Source organism: Vigna umbellata, chromosome 8 (genome assembly GCF_029865625.1).
Source record: "Vigna umbellata cultivar VRB3 chromosome 8, Vumbellata_1.0, whole genome shotgun sequence".
NCBI classification, from domain to species: domain Eukaryota; kingdom Viridiplantae; phylum Streptophyta; class Magnoliopsida; order Fabales; family Fabaceae; genus Vigna; species Vigna umbellata.
This window is the reverse complement of record NC_142172.1, coordinates 14,717,122-14,739,053: the sequence shown is the minus strand read 5'-3', so window position 1 is coordinate 14,739,053 and position 21,932 is coordinate 14,717,122. Positions and strand designations below refer to the sequence as shown.

Sequence of the window (21,932 nt, the reverse complement as noted above, 5' to 3'; positions counted from 1 at the left end):
TAAGAATTTAACATGTGTTTTTCATTTCTGATTTCCCAATGAGATATTATTTGTAGAGTATAAAAGTTAAAATATATAGTAAAATGTTAAAAGTTAAACACATACTCTAAAAAGTTGTGACCTAAAGGTGTTACTTGCTAATGCAAATTATTTAATATAGAGACAAATGAAAACATACAAAATATACTTAATATATTTCAAATTATATTGATTAATGAAATCCAATTTATGACAAACTCTATGATAATTATAACCATATTGATAAAATGTGATAGAAATTTTATATTTTACAAAGAACACGAGTTAATAACTCTTATGACATTCAAGAACCTAAACAATATGACATGAAATTGTAATTTAGAGCAAGATAATGAATATCACTCTCTGAAGTTTTGTCACTTCGTATTCACATCCACTAAAATACTTAAAGTAGAACAACATCAAACGATATTAATTGTAAAGTAAATTGTAAAATCTCTTTTATTTCACTCATGTGAGGATAGAGAAGAATTTTTATTTTTAGAGAAAAGATGGTATAAAATAGATAAAGTCCAAAGATTAAAAAAAACTAAAATTATGTGATCAATTGTAAGAAATCAAATAAAATATTTAAACAATCCTCGTGACATATATAGAATGGATTGAGAAAATGAAGTAATCTATATATCTCAATTAAAAAACACAAAAATGGTTTGTTACGATTCCACACTTAAATTAAACGATTCCTTTAAGACGTTTAATGATATTTTTAATTGATTTGAACTATATATATATATATATATATATATATATATATATATATATATATCTTTTTTGTTTTAGAAAATTTACGTATGACGAATTTCTTTCTGGATTTGCCGTGATCCATTTGTGTGTTACAAAAGCATTAGCTGTTTCATCTTGTGACTTGTGTAATTACAGCGGCATCTTTCCCACGTGATACCTGTACAGTGCAACAATCACAACAACATTGACATTTGACAAGTACAAGATAATAGTAATAGTTCTAAGATAATCGATTAATATATATATATATCAGTAATTTTATAATCATATATTTATTTATTTAATTATTATTTTTGAAAATGAAAACTTGTGAAAACAAATCTCACTATATTTAATCTCATTTTCTTTTATTTTCCTTCCTCTGCATGACATACCCTTAATTCCAGTTATATATACACTAAAAAAACCTCATGAAATATCAAAGTGATTTTTTTAAAAGTAATAATTGATATTATTTATGTGAGAGAGAAGAGTCATACATGATCTGGAGAATAATTAATGGTATGAATTGAAAAAATAAATGTTTACAATACTGTTTTTCCTATGATATGCAACCAAAAAGCTTTTTAAGATAGATTAATATTGTTCCTGTAACCAAAAAGTTTTAAATAGCTTTAATAACGAGTTTAAAGTGAGGGTAGAACTTATACCTATTCTCCTTTTTTTTAACCAATTAGGTCACATTTTAAAGAAAAATAAATAATCTTTAAATGTACTCATTGACCTTATATCTTTTAAAAAATTGAGCTTAGAACATAAAATGACTGAATAATAATTTAAATACAGCTCTAAAACGAACAATAATTCAAATATAATGATTGACTTTTACTATATATGCTAGATTGAAATGGAATATGGACAATATTAAGACACACTAACATTAATCGTTAAATATTAAAAAAGTGACACACCTACAACTAATCAAATAGTAATTTATCCTCTTCTCTTTATATATAAGAAACAAAACAAAAATAATATATAATATTGTTACCCATTACGTAGGCTTGTTGCAGGCCACTAAACTTGCTTCACATGCAAAAAGATTGATTGAGGATCCAATTATACTGTTTCATATATTGAATTGCCCAATAAAATAAGCCAATTAATTTATTCCTACACGTAATTCATCTTTTTTTTTTCTTATTTCTCCCTTTCAGGTCCCTGTCATAAACATTTACTACATTACAAACTCGATCAACTGAATCACCCATAAGCAGAAAAGTTTACATATATATATGATCAGAAATTAAATCACATATCTTTTCATCTTTATATATATATATATGGACATAATTGAAAAAAAAAAATAGCAAACAAGTGAGATCAACCTAAACAATACATCAATCTTAATCCGAACCTAATTTTGTTTCCTTAAACTATTTCAAACAACAAAGTTTTATGACAATTTCTCTGTTTTTTTTTTCTTGTCAACAATCTTCACATCATATTCTCAATAGAAAAATACTAAGTTCAGGTCCTCCATTACCATCGGGATTCAACATGTAAAACGCCTCCGAGTCACGACTCCCCACAACTCGTTCAAACCGTGCCCTCATGTACATCAACTCGCCCTCCGACCCACCGCCGCCGCCGCCACCTTTTCCGTCCTCCAGAAGGGGGATCACGCCGGCGCCGACGGACACGCTCTGGACGGTGGTCAGCACGTGCCAGTCGAGGTCCCCGCACGTGCGGGACACTGCATAGCCGCAGTTCCTGCCGTTGCAGTACATGGTCCAGGAAGGCTCCTGAAAGAGTCTCTTGTGGTGTTGCCGACCACCATTAGTGGACGCTGAGAACGTCGACACTTTCTGGCACTCGAGCGCCAGACGCACGAGACCAGAGGACATCTCCTTGACCAGGGAGGAGGTGGACATGGCGAGTTCAACGAGGAGGAGGGGCTCGGCGCGGGGATGGAGCTGCACGGCGAAGGATATGTGACCGCGGCGGTGGCCGAAGAGGGTTCCGGTGACTTTCCGGCCGAGAGAGGGGGTGATGGAGAGATGCGAGGGGATGGTGAGCCACTTGCATGTGGGGATCATCGTGGGGAATGTGAAGATGTTGAGGAAGGAACGTATGAGGGTGGATAACTTGTTTTGTGGCGTTAGTTTCTGCCCTTTTTGTTGCTGCTGATGGTAGAAGGTGGAGACCGAAGGCGATGATCCTCGTCCCACGAGGAGTTTGTCGGAGACATCCTCGGATTCGGAGGCGCGGGAGTGAGAGAGGGTGGAAGGTAGGATTCTTCGGGTGTTTCGTGTTGTGGCTGTGCATGCACTCGAGCTTCTTTGGAAGATTTGTTGTTGGTGTTGATTTTGATGGTGGTGTTTCATGCTGTGTTATTGATGGGGTTTTGGAGTGAATGAAGGATTGTAAATAAAGGTTGAATTTTGGGAAGAGGAGGAAGAAGAAGAAGAAGAAGAAGAAGGAGAGGGACCGACAAGGTGATTATGGTGTTGGGGGAGGGGAGGAATATAAAGGGAGGGTGTGGAGGGTTGTGGTTGCGATGATCATAATTTGTTTTACTTTTGTATTGGGAATGGTCCTACACTTCTAACAACAACCATCATCTTTATGTTGCTTAATCATAATATCACTTTCATATTGTACCATCTAAATCCAACTTATAACGTGCTTATATCTCATTAATTTACTCGACTAATTAACACTTTTAACATTACAAATGATGCTGATGTTTAATTTAATGACCTAGAAAAATCTAAAATATTAACCTTCATCCGTGGGTCCTTCTTGCCTTATCACACACACACACACTAGCTACTACTACTACATTAGTAATTTTGCAAAACTTGTTTTACTTTTTACAAATTAGCTAAATTGGGAAGAAAAGAGAAAAATAGAAAATATCATAAGTAGGGATGATGGGAATGTATATATAAATCTGAAATCTTGTCTTGACTTGATTTTGACATAGAAACTCTATTTATGGGATGCATTAGGAATCCAAAGAAATTAGGGAAAAGAGTTTTTGCAAAAGTGGTTAGATTTAAACACCTAAAAAATCTCTAATAAAAGTAATGATTTTATGAAGTGATAATACGTAAAATTGAAAAGACTAATTATTAAAAATAAATAGAAACTTAATTATAAAAAAAAGTGTTTGTGAGAAGGAAGAAAAAGAATAATTTAGGCTTATGAAAGAATGTGGGAAATCTTTGTACGTAAGAAGATGTTGTTGAAATGCAGAAAAATAAAGAATTGAGAAGATCTAATAGATGAGCTGGTTTTGATTTATTAGGTCATTAAAGTTTTGTTTATTTGTAGGATTTTGTGTTGACCGTTGGATTAAAATGATGGAGAGATATGATAATTATGGTGGAAACATGCGTGATATGGGGACCTGCATGAAGTCCAAAAGTAAATAAATAAAAGTATGAAAATTCAGAGACACATTCGTGAGACATGCACATTGATTTGATGTCTGTGTTGTATATGTATATTATCTGCAAACATATCCCTAACAAAACTATAATCCTTGATTAAGAAGCGATTATGTCTACTAATTAATTAACTTTATGACACACCTTCTAATCCAATAATAAGCTATAAACATTTGAGTACCTCCTTGCACATTCGTGTGACCTAACTAACTAAGATATCAAAACTTGCTTCATATTTTTTAGCTCATGGAATGAATCAATTCCACACACAACATGCACTATTTAATAATCATTTATCCTTTTTGCAATCATATTATTAAATTTATCCATTTCTTTCTTGCAAAATATGTATATTCACTGAGATGGGTTATGCATTATAGACTGAATATTTTTATATTTATAATATTTAGAGCTTTATATGGCTTGACTAAACTTTGGTCAAATCTATTATACTAAGATCCTTCAGCATGAAATATTTTAATTTGCAATTTTTTAACACAAGTATAAGAAGATTTAAGAACTAATTCACTCATAAAATTGATTAATAAGATGAAAATTATTTCTATTTGAAAGGAAATTGGTCTTGTTTTTAATAATGATGAATATCCAACAATTGTACATTTAATAATTAGAGGACAATTTTTTCACAAGAAATATTTTAGCAAATGTATAAAGAGTAAATTACTGGTTTATTTACGTAACACGTCTAATTTTTTTTTTCCTGAAATACCATTAATTAAATTGTTGTCAGTAACACGTCTAAAAATTATAATAATAACCTTTTTTTACTCATACAAAATAATAACTAAAATTACATATTAAAGTTTAAAAAAATAAAATTATAATTTTCTCTTAATAGAGTGTCGAGGAATCTAAATATAAGTTTAAGTTATATTTGCTATAAATAAAAAAAATAAACACTTTATATAAGACTCATAAATTCAATAGAACTCGTAAATTTATTGCTTTAAAATTATTTAGATGAAGATGATCTATTCATTTATATGCTTTAAGTTTCATTATTATTAAATGGTGTTATAATCTAAAGTTCATACATTGATTATTAACTTTCAAACAAGCTGGTTGTGATAATAATTTCCCTAAAAAATAATGTGATAGTATAAGAAAATCATCTTTAATAAAGAGTCCCATAAACCCACACGTAAAGATAAAATAAAACAAGTAAAATAAAATAAGTGATTAAAAAAAATTATCTTGATGAGTAGTCCAAAATTTGAAACCGAATTACGTGCATTCAAGATTTTCAACCATTCTAGTTATTATTGAAAAATAATGAATAATTTATACGAATAACTTAATTAAAGAATAAAAAAAAATAATTAAAAGAAATATATTAATGTGTGGGAGAGAGAGAAGAAGATATAGGAAATGAGCATTTTGAAAAGAAAAGGAAAGAAAAAACGGATATGAAATGGAGGCGCGTGCTGGTGCCACCCTAGAAAGTGGGGAATATATTACAAAATTGCATGACACGAGGCTGACGATCATCATAAGCTCAGGTCAATCACAATTATGCTGTTTCACTCAACCCACTTTCTCCCACCCTTTTCCAAATCTAAATTAATTAACTATAATAATATCAAATTAATTATATTTAATTGTTTCCGCTGAAAGGACAGAGGGTAATTCCTGCTGCAACACAGCTCGGAAACGCTCTTCCTCTTTCGGTCTGTCCTACAGGGTGACATGTAGAAAACACTCTGACGTTCAAAGTGTTTTCGTTCTCAATCCATTGTTATTTATATGGTTGCAGAGGATATTATCCATTAATGACGTTCAATGCTCACCTTAACTACTCGACAATAATCGTTACCTCATTAATTACGCATTCATGAACATTCAAACGCGGTCTCCAGCAAACGGATGGAGAGACCCGACCGGACAGATTGGACTGTCATTCCCGCATACTCAGTATCATCTAAACACGCCTGATCGGTCAATTCTACTTAGTAATAACAACAATTAAATAAAAAATTTTAAAAAATACAAAACATTTTGAACCGTTCAAATAATAAAATCATTTTATAACAACTCACTCGAAAATATTTAAATTTAAAAAATTAATTTTAAATATAATTATATCTTTCACTTGCTCCAATTTTTATATTTCTGAATATCTGATATAATATTTGAATTAATGATTGATTGCTTTCATCATTGGGCATGTAAAAGAAAAATTGAGTTAATTATGATTTTGGACGGTTCCAAAGCCAGGATTATGCCTCCAAGATCCAGTGGATCGGTTAACAAACCATTTTAATATAAGGAATCATGGAAAAGTGTTTATGTCATTTGACAAGGGTAGGTTACATTAAAATAGCTTTTGCTTATTAAAAAATGTTCAAATTATATAAGCCTTAATTATCTTTTTGTTTTAAAAAATATATAATTAGTATAAGAAATTGCAACATCTAAATCATAAAAGGACCCACCTTTTTTATATGTGGTTCCTATGACTCCACCCAATGTTTCGAATTTCATTTTTAATTTTTTTTTTGAATGACACTTATGGTAAGAGTTTCATGTGTGCCCCAATGAGAACAGAGATATAAAAAGTTATCTCCTTTTATTATACTTTTAGACTTAAACTAGTCTAAGATCGTACACGAGTCGGTTTTTTAAGAGAAATAATATGTAATTATTGTTGTAATTATGTATATTTGAAGATAATAATATATTTAGAGTTTGGTAATATGGAGCACATAAAATTATTAATGAAGAGTATCTTCATAATACTAGAAATAGTGGTAATATATTATACTACTAATAATATTATTAGTAATAAGAGTAGTACTGATAATATTAGTAATAGTAAAAGTAATACTATAGTGCTTAGATATATTTATATTTAAAATAGATAAGTTTATGAGAGATTTCAAAACTTAATTAATATAAGAAAAGTATGTTTAGATATTATTTATATTATATTATTAATGTTATTAATTATTTTATGTTTGTTGAAAAATTATTTTATTTTTTTAGACATATAATCTTGACACAAAGACCAATACAATACTAAGGCAAATGGGTTAAGTTTGATAAATTGAACCTCTCACTAAAACGAATAGATTTACTTTAATAAATTGAACATTTCACTAAGACGAATGGATTAACTTCGATAACTTCAACTTTACACTAAAACAAACAGATTTAGTCTAATTAATTGAACATAGCACTAAGACAAACAAATTTATTCTGATAAATTAAACTTCACACTAAACCGAACGAATTTAATTCAATAAATTGACAATCTTAAGATAAAGACCAACTCTACACTAAAATGAATAAATTAAATTTAATAATTGTTAACTTGACTCCAGAAGGCTTTGTTTGGGTACATAGTAAAAGATCAAGTGTATAAAGAAAATAATAATTAAAAGTACACCAAACACGTTAATAAATTAATAACTTTTTCTGAAAAGGATCGTTTAAAGAGTAACTTAAAAAGAAATACTCCAACAGGCTAATTTTAATTTTAAATAACAATAGTGAATAGAATAGTTTAAAATAAACGAGAAAGTATCACGCATGTTATTATAAAAATTATTTTTAATTTAAAATAAACTTTGAAAAAAAAATTAAAATAAAAATGGAAATATTGTGCATGTTCATGAATAAATAATCAAAATAAAAAATTGCCTCCTCACATCTCACCAAAATCCCGCAAGTGGGGCTATGATTGTGTTGCCATAATCTGATTTTGTCTCACTGAATCCAGTATGCTTAACTGATTATGTGAAATATATCCTTTAATCCAATCTTTTCTTATGTTAACCGGAAAACATAATTTGATTTTCTCTCACTGAATCCAATATGCTTAACTGGATTTAACACTCCAAGAACAAAAACTTACATTCTTCTTCCACAATTTGACCTCCATTACTCCTTCACAAAACCTAAACCTGGTTAAAGTCAAAAGGTTCTTTTGGTCATTATGAAAAATTTGGGGTGAATGGGTGTAGGAAAGAAGCTCCCTATTTAAGTTGAACAAATTGAACAAGAAAGAACATGATCTGGCCCAAAGGAAAATTCTTCTTGCACCTTGTAACTTCTTACTCCATAATACTTTTCATATTACGAGGGTTACTCCCTACACCACCACAAATTGCTTCTTGCACCACCACACTTTTTTTAAATTTCAAAACCATCCTTTATATTTTAAAATATCCTACACCTCCTCATTTTCTCTTGAACGGATGTCGACATCCGTTGAAGAAAAAATTCTTCAATGAATGTCCCACATCCGTTTAGTTTTTTTTTTAAGTTTTTAGTCTTTTCAAGTTTTTAAATTAATATATAAATATTATTTAATCTTTTTAAAAATTATTACTTAATTATTTATAAATTAATTTTATTTTATTTAATAAAATAATTATTATTAATTTAATTTATATATTATTATTTAAATAATAATCAAAATAATTTAATTTTATTATTATTAATAAAATACTTGAAGAAACAATCCGAAAGCAAAAATCTGCATTTGAAACGGGCACGAAAAATCTATTCCAGCCACGCTCCATCATACTGCAAGAATAAGAAAAGTTTCTCCCTGCATCTCTTACCATTTCTCCCTACACTTCTAAGTTTTCTTAAAATTTTAAAACTATTGTCCATAAAAAAATAATTTAAAAATTTTATTAAAACGGATGTGGCAATCCGTTAACGGATGTCGCCACATCCGTTGAAGATTTTTTTTTCTTTTTTAAATAAAAACAATAAATTAAAATATAAAACATGTGAACGGACGGATGTTGACATCCGTTTTAGAGAAGGGCAAAATTGGTATGGAGTGGTGCAGACAGTATTATGTGGTGGTGGAGGGAGCAACTGCCTCATATTACCTATTTTGCTCTTTGAGAATTATATGTTTATGAACCTCCCATAGCTCCATTTTCTTTCTTCTTCTTTATTTTTAACATCTGAAGTTCGTTTTATTTCGTTCCCTGTTGTATAATGTGAAAGTTTTCTTAGATTAAACAATCCATAACTTTTTCAAATTGAGGAATTTATAAGTAAAAATTTGAATTTATTTTTTTCTTTTGAATCTTGCAATTCAAAACTTGAAAACAACATTTTGAATTAAACAACTACAAAATTTGGAGTTGAAAATACTATTTCAAATTATAATACACAAGTATAATTATTGATTAAATATTATATATAATCGAAAGGGATAATGTTGATTAATGTAACATCCCAAAATATAGCATAATACTATATTATAGATTAATCACATATAATAATATGATAGACCAGTTCACATAAAGCTGGTAAAGTATTTTAACAGTACAGTTATCCAAAATAACCATAAAACTAAAAACTTTACAGAACAACATAAGTCTGATACAAAAATAAAGACATAAACCGAACGGTGATACAACACCCTGTATAAACCGATCGGTTTACAAAAGATAGGTTAAGCCTATTGACCGATCGGTCCATTCTAAAATTATAAACAACTGATGACCGAGCGATCTTAACTTAAGCAACAGGGTCTTCGCCTTCCAATGCTTGTTCCACCGAACACTCATCACCTTCTGCTCACATACACAGGAAGATCATTGCAAAAGAAAAGATAACCGGACGGACAAAACAAGACAAACAAGAAAGTAGGGTAAGCTAATGTAATTTAATTATAAACACATATATACAATTCATGCAAGTTCAATACGTACAAAAACGAACGGTACATCATGCAAACTCTTAATACATTTAATCACATACAAACCGAACACCATCATTCATATATATATATAAACCGAACACTATGACTTGACCATCCAGATTGTATGAATATGTAGCTACAGTCGTCCTTACACTTGTGGTAGTGTAACAGCTGACACCAATCAAGCTATTACCCAAGGTTAATCCCATAATAGCTACCTCGGCACCGTGAGGTGGTAGGACCTCCTACTATTCTCACAAATCAAATACCTCTCTCTGTGTGAGAATGATACTCATAGAATTTCAGGATGAACGCCAGCTTAGCATATCCATATTCATACTTTACAATTCAATAACCATACACGAGACATTCCGCCTTGGAATTCTCTTCCATAGTATTTAAAGGTCACAATTCTCATATTTAACATAATCTATCATTCATCAGTTACATTTTCATTCATACAATAAAGAGATCATGTGAACGTTAGAGACCAAACACTTTCCCACTACCCAACCGAGAGAACCGAACGCTTCGTAAGAGACAAAACAGAAGAAAATGACCGAACGCTATTATTGACCGACCGCTATAGAAACCGACTACTAAGAACTTAATCCAATCCTGAAGAACTTACACCGCACACTCATAACTTAAACCGAACTCTAGTTTAATATCATAAAATTATGATCATACCGAACGGTCATACTTAGATAATACCTCTAATAGACCGAACACCTGTAAATGACTGAGTACGTAACACGGTCGAATAGGTCAATCAAAGCAAAACTCTGAATAACACTTCTTAAACCAAAACAAGACATTTTTCTTAATTTCTAAACTTCCAAACTTGATTTCTAAGTTATTTTAAACCTATTCCACTGAACCTATTACACACTGCTCACCACTCACATTTTCACATGCTCTCATTCCCAAACCAGAAATGACCGAACGTTCTACAACAGACAAACCCCATTCCAGTTCACATGTCTCGGCCAAACACAGAATTTGAATACAATTCAATCAAACACACCATTATTCATACATGCAAGCGTCTACACATCAATTCCAAACACTGAAAAATATAATTAAATCACTAGCTTCCCTTACCTTGAATAAACTAGGCATTTCCTAAGTTCCACCACTTTAACTAACCGGAAACCACTTCTAAAGAAACCTATTACAATTTTGATCGGCGAAAAGGACCAACCAGAGGATCAAAGACAGAAACAGGTTTAGAGAGAGATAGATGAAGAACACATGCAAGCTAAACAGTCTTGCATGTTTTAGGAAATTCCAAAACTTAAAAAGAAGAATGAGTTTACTTATCCACTTCACACAGCAACTAGATTGATGGAAAAGAAACTCTTGCCACCAAGGAAGAACTCAGACACAACCTAGATGATAATCAGAAGAAGGAGAAAGTGAGGAATTTTAGAGAGAAGAAGGAGAATTGTAGAGAAGAAGGAGGAGAAACTCAGAAAGTTTGGAGAGAAGAAGTGCATGTAAAAGTGGCTCAACGTTTGAAAATTTTACTTATATACTACCAGTCAAAAACCGATCGGCCAATCAGCTACACACACTTGTCTTCCACTTTCTGAATTTTCTAAACCCTTTCACCTACACCTGGTTTCACTCACAGCTGAAATTAATGGTTCTGATAATTAACCTTCACATAAACTGAATTAGAAAATTTGGAGCGAAATATCACACAAAGTTGATATGATATCTCATTAAACAACTTCTTGATACTGTGAGATTTTAGTCAACACATGATGTATTTTGTTGAAGCTTTTACAATAACAAGTAAAATATTTTATTATCTGTGTCGAAAATGTGACAAATAACATATTTTGATATTTATTTAAGATGTGAGATTACTTATTTTAATAAATTTGTGAGATGTCATTGTAATATTGATTTATGATTAGGAAAAAAAAGAAAAACTTAGAAAATTTCTAGCAAATACAAAGTGTAAACACACCCAAAATAAATGAAAAAATAAAAAATAAGGTTCATCCTTTTTATACACAATGTAAACACACCCAAAATAATGACTAACATTTGTTGAAAACTTTAAATATACATAATGTAGTTATTCCTCTTCCAAAATTATTTATTCCACAGTCAAAATTGTTTATTCTACTCTTCACTCTTACCCTTCATCTTTTTAATCTATTAATTCTAATAAATAACTCATTTGTAACCATTACACTAAGAAAAATGAAAATGAAATATAGCTGTCTTATAGTAATTTGATTGTTTTATATATTTGGTTTCACAACACTTGCCTTAGTACATGTTTGTAGAGTGAAAAAAGATCCCTCCCATCAACTCATAAGTTTATAATTCTCACCAAATTCACTTGAATTTTGCAACAAATAATCCTAAAGATCCATTATTACATATATATATATAGATATCTATATAGATATATATATATATATATATATATATCTATATAGATATATATATATATATATATATCTATATAGATATATATCTATATATATCTATATAGATATATATATATATCTATATATATCTATATAGATATATATCTATATATATCTATATAGATATATATCTATATAGATATATATCTATATAGATCTATATATATCTATATAGATATATATCTATATATATCTATATAGATATATATCTATATAGATATATATCTATATCTATATAGATATATATCTATATATATCTATATAGATATATATCTATATATATCTATATAGATATATATCTATATAGATATATATATATATCTATATAGATATATATCTATATAGATATATATAGATATATATCTATATAGATATATCTATATATATATATATAACTATAGATATATATCTATATATATATATCTATATATATATATAGAGAGAGAGAGAGAGGAAGAGAGGGAGACCTCAAAAACCACCTTTTTTATCTAATCAACCATCTTAATACCTGAAAACTGTTTGGTTGAACTAAATGACTAAAGTATTTCAGCATGGTAAGGCCATTTAGCATGAAACTTTAACCTAATTCAGCAACCAAATGCTGGTGAAAGCCAAAAATTTATGAACTAAACATAAAATTTATTTAATTTGCCTAAAACTATCTCTATATTCTAAAACTTAAAGGTGGCAGATGAAGAAAGCTTTCAGTACAAAAATGTCACTGTGAAGCCACTTGACTCCCTGAGTCGTTGCAAGGTTCTATTTTCCATCCTTTCCTCTGATGACCATAATCTGGTGTTGACAACCTGAAACAAGAAAATTCACAAGCATGAAACCCATTTGGCTAATGTCAATAGTATTCAACTTTTACACCTTAGAGAACGTCATAATCATTCATTAGCTGATGTCAAAACTTATATTCAACTCAATTACAATGTTAAGGAATAAATCCTATATAATTAGGAATCTTTAGATTATATATCCATTATTGAGAATGTTTTTATTTAATCTCTCATTTTAATATCAAGTAGCAATATGTTTATATTGTTATATTTGACTAACTTTGTTTATAGATGATTTTGAATACATAATTCTTGATTGTCAATTTAAATAATTCATAATAATGAAATATATAGATCAGTATCCCCATGTCCTACATTTTAGAGTTTACACATGTCAAAGTGTCCATATCCATGTTGTGCAACATATTTCAGTTTCTAAATAGGTTTCAATAAGAACAAAGGGAGTCATGATGACATACCCTAACTGCAAAGAAGTATCTGAATGACCATTTTCCTCTGAAGCACAATTGAAAAGAGACTTTGAACTGTTCTTGGAAAATGTTCTATCCAAACAACTGAATTCAAGGAACTGTGTCTTTGTTTTATTTTGTATCTCCTCAAGCTGTTTACAGTTCAAATTAAAGACGAGTAAGAAGATTGGCTGTTTCCAGATTTCAAAGGTTAATTTGAGATAGTTTATAGTTTTTACTCTTAAATCAGGTTTGGTTCTCACCTGTTTACGCAGAACTTCATTTTCCAGCATAGCTTTTTGCTCCTGCAGATACATTTGGAGAACTAGTTAAAAAACAACTTATGAAAAGAAAGCTGTATTCCAAATTCTCTTCCATTAGAGTATAATCCATTATTATTCTACAAACATAAAGAAATAATGACTTTGAACAAATGAACCTCTGAAATTTTTCATTTAAAGTTAGGCTTTGGAAGGAATACAATTACCATAAATATTGACTCTTTACTAGCTATGTTGTGGAATGAAAACGAGATGAAAAGAGCAAGAAGAACCCTGTACCTGTATCCTGGACCTTGTAAGTTGTTCTACAAGTACTTGTTCCTGAAACAATATATTGTGAGGAATAAGATTAATCACAGCAGATTCATATATTAAGTCTTGACCTGAAGAACTGAATAAGTGGTTGAATTTAGTAACTGATAAACATGTCAGAAATAAAATATGATTAACCTGGTTACAATCTAGTTATTCGTTTTTTTTTACAATAAGTACTTACTAATGAACTAATCATTATTTAAAAATATTTTTTGAAGCTTATTAGACTTGGACAGTGCTGCCATAACAAGCAAAAAACTGCTATTATGGCCATTATTTGAATCCATAGCAGCCAAAGGCCACTCTTTTATTCCGCTATTGACTACTATACATAATAAGGAAATGAATCACTGTGGTCAAATACCCTTAAAAAGGATCAAACTCTGTCTGAATATGACCATATTAACATGCATGGAATAGTGTAGAGAAAATCTTGTAAGGATTAAGGAAATTACGAATCAAAATAATACAATCAATTACATCACTGTTGGTATTTGATCTCAGTACCTTCCTGTCTTTGACAGCTAATATCCCTTCACTCAGCTGCTTTTCTAGGTGCTGCAGCTCTTTAAGGCTCAATCCATCAAGCTCCTTACCCTTCATATTTCTACACAATTTGAGAATATTATCAGAAAAAAAATGAACACACGAGATAGAAAATACAGTGAGGTAGTTCCATTATTGGGTCATTTCATTAAGGTGTTTCACTAATGATTGTATCAGTTAGTTGCAATAGCATTGCTGATTAGTTATATAAAGTGTCAGTGAAACTTACGAGTATGCAGATCGAAGCTTTGTTATTTCATCCATCAAAAGATCTGTATCAGGCTCCATAACCGTAACCTATTGAAAAGTATGAATAATAACACTTCAAACTATATACTGAGAAAGATTAACTTAAAAGGGTTAAAAAAAGTGTGATGCTTTAAGATATTAGAGGGAAACATTTAAATACATCTTTTGGGGACACATCAATAGGTTGCTCTGCAGAATCCAATTCTGTGCCTTTCATATACCTTGATAGGGTATGCTCCATGCTTCATAAATGAAATAAAATTCATTTAATCATAAGAAAAAATAAGCCTCAGGTGGATCATATAAACAGTTGCAACAACAGTAAGAGCATTTGAAAGTTGCTAAAAGGCCAGCATGAGCTTGGACTAGCAAATTAGTATTAAATTTGATGGAAAAAAATCTTCTATCACAATTATATCCTTGCATTTAAAAAATGGCATCTGAGTTTTAAAAGAAAACTAAAAGATATGTTTTATTGTCCCCATATTTACTTCAGCTAAATTTTGGAGCAATAATCACTTATTTTTAGAATATTCTCAGGAAGCTCTCTAAATAAGATAGTCTAAACATGGCTAATTGTCAATAACTGATTAAGGCAGAATTTGGACTAGAAAAAAAGTAGAAAATTGTAGACCCTAATGTGATGGTTACTACCATAGATTTTTTTTTGGCATTAGGAATCTAGAATAGCACAAGATGGGATTCTTCAACTCATCAAACCAGATACATCATACATGAACACAACTCAGTTTCAGTATTTGTTTCTTCATTGATCCCATAGCCACAAAATGCATGTAGAGTATAATTCTATCTCTAACCCTAAAAATCTCTTTCTCTATCTTGCAGAGTTAATTTTCTTTTAACTAACCTCACCATTCACATCATCCACAAAAGATAAATTCATCAGAACCACACCTTTAGCTTAAACCTTAACAAAAATCCAAATTCAAACATTTGTCTGATAAAAACCCTCCACGTTTTTTTTCTTGTAACAAAACCATTGTTCTCATTTAAACTCTTAAATGGTTCTCCAATACAAAGAACAGCAAACCTGTTTACTTGGTCCACAAGTATCACCACCCCAAACAACTTTCATGAAAAAAAAAAGAAAAAAAAAACTAAATATCTAGCAAGATTACCTTGTATCCTAAAAACAAACAAAATCCTAAAAAGAATCATTTTTGTTTGTGAAAGGTTTCAAATTTGAACAAAGGGGTGAAACAAGCAAGCACCTTGTGTTTGAAAACTCATAAAGCTTGCCAGTGCTAGAGAATATGATGACAGCAACCTCAGCATCACATAGAACAGACAATTCTCTGGCCTTCTTGAGCAACCCATTTCTCCTCTTGGAAAAGGTAACCTGTCTGCTGTTCAAATTCTCAATTTTCTTAATCTCAATCTTCCCCCTCCCCATGTTTTTTTCTCTTCCCTCTCACAAAGCACCAACCTTTATTATCCTTCCTCACCAAACACTGAACCCACCAGCATTCAGAATAAGAGGGGAAAGATGGGCATGAAAAGAAGGACCCCAAAAGAGGTTCTTTATTTATATGCAAGACACACAGCACACACAAAATAAAAAAGCACAACTATATTGTTGTTGGAGAGGATTGGGATTCTGCAGAGACCACCAAAAATGGAAAGAGTGACCAAAATTAGAATCTTGGGAGAAAAGTGACAGATGGATTACTATGTGTGGCAATGATCCTAATATGGGATACTATTTGCTTGGGGAGTAGGTAATCGCCACTTCTGGGAACGTTTTTTCTCATACAATCTTACTTTATCTTTGGATGGTACTAGGAATTCCAACCATCTTCATGATGTTTCTTTTCATCTAAATAGATTATCTTTTTTGTTTTATCAGTGATATTTTTTTTTCTGAAAAATAGGGGTTGGTAAAATCTATTCTGAGATGGGAATCTCAGATTCGATCTTTGAATGCTGTTTTGATTTAAATTTCTAATTTTTATTTAGTATTTTTTTTAGATTTTTATATAAAGATTTGACTTTATGTGGATTAAGGAAAAGGTGATTGGGTAAATTGTTAAAAAAAAGTACTAAAACAAAATTAGAAAGGATTGTAGGATATGTTTAGAATAGTAGTGATTAAAACAAACTTTCCTTTATTATTTTTAAGCTATTTATGGTTTCATCTTGAGTTATAGATTTTGTTCAAATATTAAAATATATCTAATTACCATATTTAAATTTACTTATATTGGTAATTCAAACAATTATGATTTTTTTAAAAAAATTTAAAAGTAGTGTAACAGATAGAAAACATGATCATATTTGAAAATGACAGTGCTCTTATTGTTCTATTACTGTTAATAAGACATGACAACTTTATTTTTTGTTATTGTTAATTAAGGAAGTTTTCTGTTTGAAGTGTGTTTTTCCTAAAAGAAGGATATGTGTGGTTGGTAAACATATTCTTTTAGATTTTAAAATTGACTGTTAAAAAAAATATATTTCCAATATTCAGCGTATTTTTTTAGATTGTTATTTAGTATTAGTTCAATAAGCTTTTAAGGTGTTAGAGATGAATAGAATTTTTATTGTAATTCGTATATTTTTGGATATTTTTTATTTTAGATAGAATTTTTAATAATTATAGCAACAAGTGAAAGGGTGTCTACATAATAAGATTATTTTAAACAATAAGACAAGTTATTTATTCATAAATAGTTATTTTTTTAAAATTTGGATTTTTTTATAACTTTTGGATGCATAATTTATTTTTAACTTATGTTAATTATTTTTCCAAAAACAAATGTGCTAAATATGTAATGTTTTGAAATAATAATTATGTTAATAGATATTTCAATCTCATAGTAAGTTATTATTTTATTTTAATTTATAACTTTTATAAGTATCATAATTCAAAAAATTAGAAAAAAATATAGTGAAAATAAAGGGATAAGTGGATGTGAAAATTTATAAAATGATAAATGAGTAGAGGATAAATGGTGTAATTCATAGTTTTCATTTGGAGCTGGGTTTTTATTCTTACTAGTTTGTACTTACCTTTGTTTTTTAAACTCAGGTTTTAATAATTTATATGCATTTGAAAAACGTGTTTAAAATATTTATTTCAGTAAATATATATGTATGTTTTGATTTTTTGAGAAAGGGTTGTTAAATGTACATTTTTTATATTTAATCACAATTAATTTGTTACTCAAAATAAAATATTAATTAATATAATTAAAAAATAAAATTAAAAATCAAAGTAGTTATATGTCTAAGGACTTAACTAATTTAAATATATATTTCTTTAATATCAATGAAATAATTATTTATAAATTTTATTTTCTCAACCAACAATTTACTTACTTTAAACATTGTATTTATATTAAAAAGTTATTATTGTTTACTTAAATGCCTGTCAATTATTTTCTAGATATTAATTTTGATATTATAATTTTAGTATATTATAAATAGGTATTTTATTTCTAAAGATAAAAGTAATATATCTACATATTTTTTCAAATTTATAATTATAAATATATTCAAATTATATTAATATTAAAAATACATTATTAATTTTTTTTACACAATTTAAAACTAATATAAAAAAACATTCATGACAAAATTATAAACTTAAAAGACTTAATTGTTTTAATTAATACTTCTTATTTTTTTTACTAAATTAATTAGAGTTAATAATAGGAATTAAAAGATTAGGAAAATGTCACAAAATTAGTAACAAAACCTCGAAACAAATTTAGTAACAAAATCAGGTCTTGAAGGGCGTTCAAGCTAATTATTTAATATTAGTTTTAAGGTTTGATTATTCTACAAATATTTATAATATATTAATTTTATTGTTTTTCTTTTAAATTTTTTTATCATTTTTATTTTTTAAATTTCAATTATTAACTAGAGAAACTAAAATAATAAGATTTAAATTTTGAAGAATTAAAATAACAAAAAAGAAATGAGGACCAAAAAAATAGTAATTATTAAATACTATCTGAGTTAAGACACCTATATTGATCTCAGAAATTGAAATTTGATTAGTAGGTGTACATATTTTATATTCTTACCTCATTTTTCTTTTGATGTGGAGGAACAAGTTTAATAAATTTATTCTCATCTTACCTTTGTCATTGAAAACATTTTACTCCTTTTATAGAAAGCTTTCATTTCCTTCACTTTAGTCTTATTTTTCTATTTTCAGTGACAAAATAATATATTACTTGCATTTACCTTTAGATATTCATAGTCTAAATATTCATAGTACTTATTTTTTAAATAAATATCTGAGTATCATTTTCCAAATAATCTTTTTTTATAACATTATTTTTATTTTAAAAATATGAATTACAGTATTAAGAATTAAAAAATATAGTTTAGTTCATCATCTTACAGTACTTTTACAGCAACTCGTATGGTTTAGTTCATCATTGAATCCCAACATCAAAAGTGAGCTATGACTCATTAATATAGTTTTTAACTTGCAAGACAGAACCACTGAGATTATTGGGACTTCAGATTGAATAAAACAAAAACAATATGAAAAAAAGTAAAAAAGCTGGGTCAAATGCTATATGTTCAGAACAATAATTTAGTTTCCTAAGTTCAAATCTATGATTATATAACAAGGGCCATCATCAGATCAATCCCCTGTTATCTGATAACTTCAGAAACCTTGTTAATTGTTGAAGCTAATAGAGAACTATCACATATGACAATAACAACATTAAAAAAAGGAACAGGTTGACTGTTAATTCTTACCCCAGATTTTGAAATCAGAGCAGTATGGAAAGAAAGCCTGACAGTTAGGGGAGACAGACAGCAATGGATGAACAATCTGCATCTGCAAAATACAGCTCAAAGTTTCTTCAGCTTCTTCAAGACTTTGACTTTCATGCATCCAGAATTCAGATTTTACAAATGCATAATTGCAGCTTATTACAAAACTCATTCATTTATTTTCTTCTTCTTGCTTTTCTCTGTGCTTAAAATAAACTCGCCAGATCATTCCCCAAATCCCTTTTATCATTTTTATCCTTCTTTTTCCCCTTCCAATAGCATACGAACAGAAAAAAACCTGGCTAGTCACCATTTTATTTTAAAAGATCAGCCAAATGACACCGAGAGGAACTGGTTCTTGTTCTCAACAATCGATCATGCCTACTCTATTCAAAGCATGACCAGTTCACCATCTAAATTAGCTACATGCACATGTGTATATTCTTCTAGAAATCAAATAAATGAGTTGTTCCAATTTCAACAGCCACATATCATATATAAAGGGTCAGTAAATTGTCAAATTTCATAACTTGAAATTGTTCATCGAACAAGAAAGGACAAGAACAACTGGAGACTCATCAGGCAAATGAATGTGAACAAATACGCAGTTTAAAAGACTAAAACCTAAATTGATTTCTACATCTACTATAGATATAAATTGAGCAAGATTCAAGAATAGAAAACCAAAAGTAGCACTCATACATTTAGTTGCCGAGAACAAAACATCACCAAACCCTCTTAGACATAGTTGATCAATACTACTAAGAAGATAAAACCCGACTTTATGCAGATCCCAGACCCCATTGACACTGATAAAATATTCAAAGGTAATATTACCATATTTTTTTACCAAAGGACTGGATCATATAACTGATATTGCCAACAAAAACCTCTAAAAGAACATTTTTTTAACTGTCAACATGATCAATACAATTAAAACATCCATTAGCAAAATAATTATTATAACAAAAGCTTATGTGCAAGTGCTAGCATCTCTTCCACTATTGAACTCAAAAGAGCACAATAACAACCTCAAGATAAAAACCCTAACCTCAGTCCTAATCGCACAACATAAGAAAGCAGTTCAAATCAATAAAGCCTCAATCGAGGTCCTTGACGATCTTAATTCCCATGCTGTTAGCGGTTCCCATGATGGACTTGGAAATGGATTCCAGCGGCATGTTTTGGAGGTACGGGTCTGATTGTTTCACCTTGGCGATCTCGTACACGTGCCGAACCGACAGGGAGGACGCCGTCACGTGACCAGGGCGGCTGCTGCCGGATTCCACCCCGGCGGCCTTCTTCAGATACCATGACACCGAAGGCGACTTCACGGTGAACTCGAACGTGTTGTCCTTGTATGCCGTAATCGTCACCGCCATAGGAGTTTCAGGCTTATACTTCTGCGTGCGCGCATTGAAGTCTTTGCAGAACGCCATCAGGTTCAGCCGGTACTGACCGAGCGCCGGCCCCACCGGAGGCGCCGGCCGAGCCCCGCCGGCTGGCACTGTGAGCCGGATCGTCGCTGCCACTACCTTCGCGGCGCTCATCGAGGTCTGTGGTGGTGGTCGGGGTTTTTTGGGGAAACGTGGGGCAGTGGCTGAAGTGAGGGTTTAAACTTCGTCTCGTGGGCCGGGCCCAAGTTCTCTACATGGGCACGGTCCAGAAAGAAAATGTCTTAATATTTGTTGGATATTTCTTTTAAAACCTCCAATCCTTCTTCCTGTTTTCGTTGCTGTAAAAAAAATCTAAATTATCCATGGATGTGGAAAGATTTTGAATTGTATAATCTAATAATCTATTACGAAGTACATAATATTATCGATTGTATAATAATAAATATATTTTTAAATGTAAAAAATCATTATGAATTAAAGAATTTATATTGAAGACTCTGTATTTTAAATTATAATATTTGAAAGTATATTTTGATTTCAGATACTATAATACATTTTAAATACATTTTATTTTCTTTTTTAATATTTTTTCTTTGAAATTAAAAATTTTTTCGTTTAAATTATATAAATCTCATTTCAAGTTCAAATATCTAAAATATACTGAAACAACACAAAAAAAAATTAAATAATTTTAAAACATTGTAATTATGTGATCTACACATCCATATAATTTATGCTAAGGTTCTATAAAAAAAAATGTATAACTTTTACTTACATGTAATTCCTTGCTTTTTAAAGAAAGTTTTAGTTT

The 21,932-nt window shown here is 29.8% G+C and overlaps 3 protein-coding genes across 3 annotated transcripts; all 3 read right to left on the bottom strand.

Moving 5' to 3' along the window:
* Positions 1-1,985: 1,985 nt before the first annotated feature.
* Positions 1,986-3,379, bottom strand: LOC124847877 (protein MIZU-KUSSEI 1). The gene has a single exon (XM_047325465.2). It carries the CDS (start codon positions 3,111-3,113, stop codon positions 2,229-2,231), a length of 885 nt encoding a protein of 294 aa, XP_047181421.1. The 5' UTR covers positions 3,114-3,379; the 3' UTR covers positions 1,986-2,228.
* A 9,407-nt stretch (positions 3,380-12,786) lies between these two features.
* On the bottom strand, positions 12,787-16,939 carry AGL18 (AGAMOUS-like 18). The gene is made up of 8 exons (XM_047325462.2): positions 16,196-16,939; positions 15,124-15,205; positions 14,944-15,011; positions 14,676-14,775; positions 14,133-14,174; positions 13,836-13,877; positions 13,582-13,724; positions 12,787-13,126 (listed from the first exon to the last, which is right to left on the bottom strand). The coding sequence occupies exons 1-8, from the start codon at positions 16,375-16,377 to the stop codon at positions 13,039-13,041; spliced, it is 747 nt and encodes a 248-aa protein (XP_047181418.1). The 5' UTR covers positions 16,378-16,939; the 3' UTR covers positions 12,787-13,038.
* A 3,656-nt stretch (positions 16,940-20,595) lies between these two features.
* On the bottom strand, positions 20,596-21,318 carry MRPL11 (mitochondrial ribosomal protein L11). The gene has a single exon (XM_047325463.2). It carries the CDS (start codon positions 21,272-21,274, stop codon positions 20,825-20,827), a length of 450 nt encoding a protein of 149 aa, XP_047181419.1. The 5' UTR covers positions 21,275-21,318; the 3' UTR covers positions 20,596-20,824.
* Positions 21,319-21,932: the final 614 nt, after the last annotated feature.

What these genes read in the sequence shown, in the direction of transcription:
- LOC124847877 (XM_047325465.2), bottom strand. Translation starts at nt 3,113, where the DNA reads ATGAAACACCACCATCAAAATCAACACCAACAACAAATCTTCCAAAGA.
- AGL18 (XM_047325462.2), bottom strand. Translation starts at nt 16,377, where the DNA reads ATGGGGAGGGGGAAGATTGAGATTAAGAAAATTGAGAATTTGAACAGC. An exon ending in TTGATGTGTCCCCAAAAGAT is followed by an intron (nt 15,012 to 15,123) that starts GTATTTAAATGT and finishes ACTTTTCAATAG; the next exon opens with GTTACGGTTATGGAGCCTGA. An exon ending in TTACAAGGTCCAGGATACAG is followed by an intron (nt 13,878 to 14,132) that starts GTACAGGGTTCT and finishes ATGTATCTGCAG; the next exon opens with GAGCAAAAAGCTATGCTGGA.
- MRPL11 (XM_047325463.2), bottom strand. Translation starts at nt 21,274, where the DNA reads ATGAGCGCCGCGAAGGTAGTGGCAGCGACGATCCGGCTCACAGTGCCA.